Raw genomic sequence first — 5,196 nt, 5'->3', positions numbered from 1 at the left:
AGGGCCCCCCCCCCCCCCCCGCATAAAGTATAACACACAGTGTGATGTGTTGCTTTAGCTGATGTTAGATTGGTTTGCTGTATGTTTACATTTGTGAACTACTACTAAACTACTTTTATGCTGCTTTTCGAATAACATCCACCATTATCCAAGCCATGATGGTAGAAGAGAAGCTAAAATCACAGATGAACAAATGTAAATGCTAAAAACATCAAAAGTTTGAGAGCACATTGTTTTCCTGCATTGTTGGAGTGAACTGAAGCAAACGAATGCATTGCATCTCATTTTAACTGCTGTCTATCAGCCGATGTCCTGATGTGTCCTTTCCTGGAGTCCATTTCCAGACATTACAAACCGCACGCTTCATATTCAGATTCATCTCGTGTAGATAAAACTATTTCTGAGCAGCAGAAGCACTAGGTTCATCGTGCCACATCAAATCCCAAAGCGGTGATTATGTGTAGCGGAGCAGCAGGATGCCAGGCTGGTTGAGACTGGACCGGACTTAAGCATCCAGGACCTGCAGAGCCTTTCCTGACATCTCTCCTCAGAGCTGGAACTGCCTCCCGATGCAAATCTGAAACGCATTTCTTTTGTTTATACAGGCCATCATGTAAGGCAAGCACAAAGCCCTTTTAATGAAGCTTGACGCTCTTTTGTAGCCACTTCAGAAAACGCCAGCAGACGAAGGAGTTCGCCCAAAGTGTGACTTGTTTCACACTTAGCTCATGCGCTTTCCGTGTTCGGATTTGAATAGGGAGCGTCCATTAAGAGTTGGAGGTGTCTTCATAGACAGTAGATTTCATTAGACTCTTAATGTTTTTCTGATGCACAAATTTTAAAGGTTATGTACAAATAAGTGTTTTTTTGTGGGTGTTTTGTCATTTGGCAGTTGGGTTTGTTCAGCTTCTATTTGGGGCTTGATACCTCATTTTTATTGTCCTCCAAATCTGCTCTAGAAGCTTAAATAGAAACCAACTGCTCGTTGGGGTCATGACTGAGGAAAAAAAATCAGATTTTTCCGTTTGTTGCTGTGGATCATGTCGCTCTTGATTTTGAACACCGTAATAGTTTTCTTGTTCCTCCATATTCAGGTCATGTTCTTAAGTTCAACATTGGCTTTGACTATGTCTGGGTAAATCTTCCCTCGACAAAAACCCAATAGGTTTTTTCCATTGGCTTTTGGATTATTGCATACAAAAATCTCTGAGACCAACAAAAGTCTGTGATTCTTACATGTTTTGTTCATTACGTTAATACACAAATGAACAAAACTTTCATTAGTTTTGAAGCCTAAATATAATCACCAGAAATAAAAAGCCAAACATGGTCTATAAACAAAATACATTACAGTCACATGACTTAAATGTCATCACCATAAAGCTTCTGATCACTCTTTCAGTACTGAAAGTTTGAGTTAGAATAGTTTCCAAAAGTGTGATTATAAACACAATGAGGCTGTGAAAGCGTACGGTGTGATGACGTTAATGTATCGATAACCTCTGTAGACACATTTAGACACTTGTTAGCAACCGCCTTACTCGAGACACCTAGAAGCTTTAGAAAAAATTCACAAGGTGGTATTACTGATTTATTTTATGTTGTAGAAAAAACATGAAAATATATCGTGCTAACCAGAGACCTTATTTTAGACATTTAACCAAAAACCCATTGACTTCGGAATGATGGAACAAGAAGTTTTTGGGTTTTGGTCTACAGAAGTATGTCAAATCTGCAGCCGCTCTATTTGGCTTATTTTCCTCTGATCAACAGAAAAGTACTCTTTAAAGCAATAATACACACACACACACACACACACACACACACACACAAATCATCATTTACCCACCCTCATGTCGTTCCAAAGACTTGATGAAACCTTCTTTCCCTCCATTGAAAGTCTATTATACCAAAACATTCACGTTTCAATACATTGTAAAGTTTATAAAGACATTGAATCGAGTGGTTTAGTCGGTTGCTTGATGTGCAAGACCAAACCTGTTGGTTCTTTCATATCAAGCAAGCACGTTTGAGCTTCTGTTTACCATATTTGATGAACTCTATATATATGCGTGCGTTGATCTAGGTTCACACACACACACACACACACACACACACACACACACAAATCATCATTTACCCACCCTCATGTCGTTCCAAAGACTTGATGAAACCTTCTTTGAAAGTCTATTATACCAAAACATTCACGTTTCAATACATTGTAAAGTTTATAAAGACATTGAATCGAGTGGTTTAGTCGGTTGCTTGATGTGCAAGACCAAACCTGTTGGTTCTTTCATATCAAGCAAGCACGTTTGAGCTTCTGTTTACCATATTTGATGAACTCTATATATATGCGTGCGTTGATCTAGGTTCATATGTGAGAAAAATTCTAAATTAAAACTCTTCGTCATGTAAAGTGTTGTGTGATTGTTTGAATTTCATGATCTCTGCATGAACTTTTTAAAGCATCGTTTGAATAGAATTTTCATCTTTAATGTCAGCGTGAAGTCAGATCTCTACAATGTGAAAATAGTTGATTTCATAAGTATTTGCCACATTTTTTTGTATATGTTTGTGTATAAACTGTTGATGGAGCTGATTGTGTTTTCTGCAGGAGGAGTGTTTCCTCAACTTGGAGGCTCCCATCAGCAGGGTTTGTGGGTATGATACGCCCTTCCCTCACATCTTTGAGCCCTTCTACATCCCTGACAAGTGGAAGTGCTTTGAGGCTGTGAAGCGTATGATCAACTACTAAAGCACAGGTACGTTTTTTTCTGTTGGATGTACCGTTATTGTTTAATTCTGTAAAGCCTGACATTTGAAATATATATTATTTAAATGGAACATTTTAAATCATATTGAATCTTTAATTAAAACAGTTCCATGTATATATTTGTTCATTATAATATTTGATACATCAGGCTTTTATGCTCATATAGTATGATATAGTGAGGATATGAAGGAAAAACAGCTCTGGGCAAGATTATGCAAATGCTGATATTTATATGGCAAAAACTAAAATGAAATTCTGATGCTTGTGATGTAAATCAATGAGATCTTTATAAGAGTATAGCCGATACTTACATAAAATGATCTAAATATCAGTCATCGCTCTATATCTCCAATAATGTGTCTCAGTAAGATGAGATTGAAATGATCCAAACATATAATGCAATGCAATCCAGTGATGATTGAGAGATGAAGAAATAAACGCTCCTCAAAAGATCCTGAGGATCAGATTTGAGACTCTAAAACATGATTGATGGAGAATCAAGTAAAGCTGAGCTGCTTCAGTCCAGCAAGTGTTCATCTGGAGATATTACTGCAGTTATTCTGATGTTTACTTGATAAAAATCAGTCAAGATTTGAGAGCAGAAAGACACGTGAAGCTCCAGCTGAAGCTGGACATTTGTACAATTACACTAAAAGAGCTTTTACTTGATCAAAAAAATAGAAGCTATCAGTCAGACATCAGGAGGCATGTAGTAGATTGTTTGCCAGAGGTTTTTCAGAAAAGTTTTGATAATGTTGATCATTTAAAGGCCTTATAAATAGGCATATTAAATATGGTACAATAGACGTAATAGTGTTAAACTGAATCAGCATCAAGTACAGATTCACACACACTCTCAGAATTCAGATGTGTTCAGAATCGCCACGCAGCATCAGCGCTCTTTACTGTTTCTGGTATTGCCAGATCCATGGTGCTTGCATTCACACTCCAGGATCAGTTTATTTTCACTTTTGTGTAATTCCAACTATATTTGGCTATTACAGGTTATTACACAGTTGGGACACAGTTTGTAGATCCAGTTGACATATAGAACCAGCAAAACTGAAGTCATGTGATCCACAACTACTGCACACAGAACCAGAACTCTGTGCAGCTACTACTATAAACATTTGAACCAGCATTTACTGCTTTATGTTCACAGACGACACCGATCAAGAACTCGTCCTCCTCTACATTAGTGAACAAACCAGTCAATAACACCATCACAGCTAACTAGGTTTCTACCTGTAGATGGGACCATGTTAATGGACAGGCTGTCATTGTTGGGAAACATCCTTGATCATGTGACTAGAAGATGAAACATGGTTTCTGAACACTAACATGTGGACATCACACGGGTGCTGTGATCTTCTGTCTGTACTCTCGCTGTTACCTGGATGTCACCATCTTCCGTTTAGTTTCTTGTTATTTAACTTAATTGAGGCTGGATCTTGTGTGTTACTATTTTATTAGTGAGTTACTGAATGTACCATCCTGTTTGTTAAATTTTTGATTTAATTGAATAAATCATCTCTGTTCAAAAACCTAGTGAGCTGCTTTACTGTCTATTGTCAACACACAGACGGATGCCGAACAAGACTTGAACCACAAGCCGTGGACAGAATATAGCGATAAATTGGCGTCTTTCATTTTGGTGGTATGTGACCGCAGCGGCTCAGTGCTGGGTGCGGTGCTCAGATGACCTCAGGTTGAGTGTATTCTAGCGTCCATCTCACTCACACACTGTCATTACTCACTTAAGCATATGAAATCCGGCCCCAGTGATCTTCACACAGATGCTCTGCTGAGATCAGCCTGTTCGGCTGGATCTAAACTCCTCTCTGAGGTTTGTGTGATGCGTTCTTCCTTCACAGAGGAACGTGCATCACATCAAGCACATAGATGACCGACACATGCTTGGACGAATCTGTCAGCGATGGCTTTTCCAGATTGACAGATGCAATTAAGATCCATATGCAATCCAAAAAAAAAAAATCTAGACTTGATAGACACGCTATTAGCAAAAAACTATTTTTAAAGCACTATATGTGATCTTGCTTTTTACACAGCAGCATACCAAATAAATACAATTGATTAATAATTAACCCAATAAATAGATTTATGTTCCGAGGAAAAAACGTTTGCAAGACTGATTTAACCTCTTAAAGTTCACCCAAAAATGAAAATTAGGCTGTGTTTTACTCACCCCCAAGGCATCTTGCGCAACGCTGAACTCATATGTCATTAGCCCGGAGCTGCTTCCATGTACAACTGTTGGCGCAAGCCACATTAAAATGATTATTACGTTTTGAATATGGATATTTTTCTTACAAAAATGCATCGATTCGCTACAGTAGGCCTTTGTTCAGCCCCTGCAGCTGTGTGAGACACTTTTTTTTTTTTATGGATGGGCGATTTTT

At 38.2% G+C, this 5,196-nt stretch overlaps 1 protein-coding gene across 2 annotated transcripts in view; it reads left to right on the top strand.

The window, feature by feature from the left end:
• LOC107569448 (2-oxoisovalerate dehydrogenase subunit beta, mitochondrial-like) overlaps positions 1-4,320 on the top strand; it is a 73,069-nt gene extending 68,749 nt beyond the window's left edge. For both annotated transcript variants that reach the window (XM_016255552.1, XM_016255551.1), the window contains exons 10-11: positions 2,618-2,765; positions 3,939-4,320. In XM_016255552.1, coding sequence (XP_016111038.1) covers positions 2,618-2,758 — 141 coding nt within the window. In that variant the 3' untranslated portion in view covers positions 2,759-2,765; positions 3,939-4,320. The remainder of the gene's footprint in view (positions 1-2,617; positions 2,766-3,938) is intronic.
• Positions 4,321-5,196: the final 876 nt, after the last annotated feature.

This window comes from Sinocyclocheilus grahami, unplaced genomic scaffold (assembly GCF_001515645.1).
Source record: "Sinocyclocheilus grahami isolate Dianchi unplaced genomic scaffold, SAMN03320097.WGS_v1.1 scaffold1346.1, whole genome shotgun sequence".
Taxonomy (NCBI): domain Eukaryota; kingdom Metazoa; phylum Chordata; class Actinopteri; order Cypriniformes; family Cyprinidae; genus Sinocyclocheilus; species Sinocyclocheilus grahami.
This window is presented reverse-complemented; position numbering and strand designations above follow the sequence as displayed.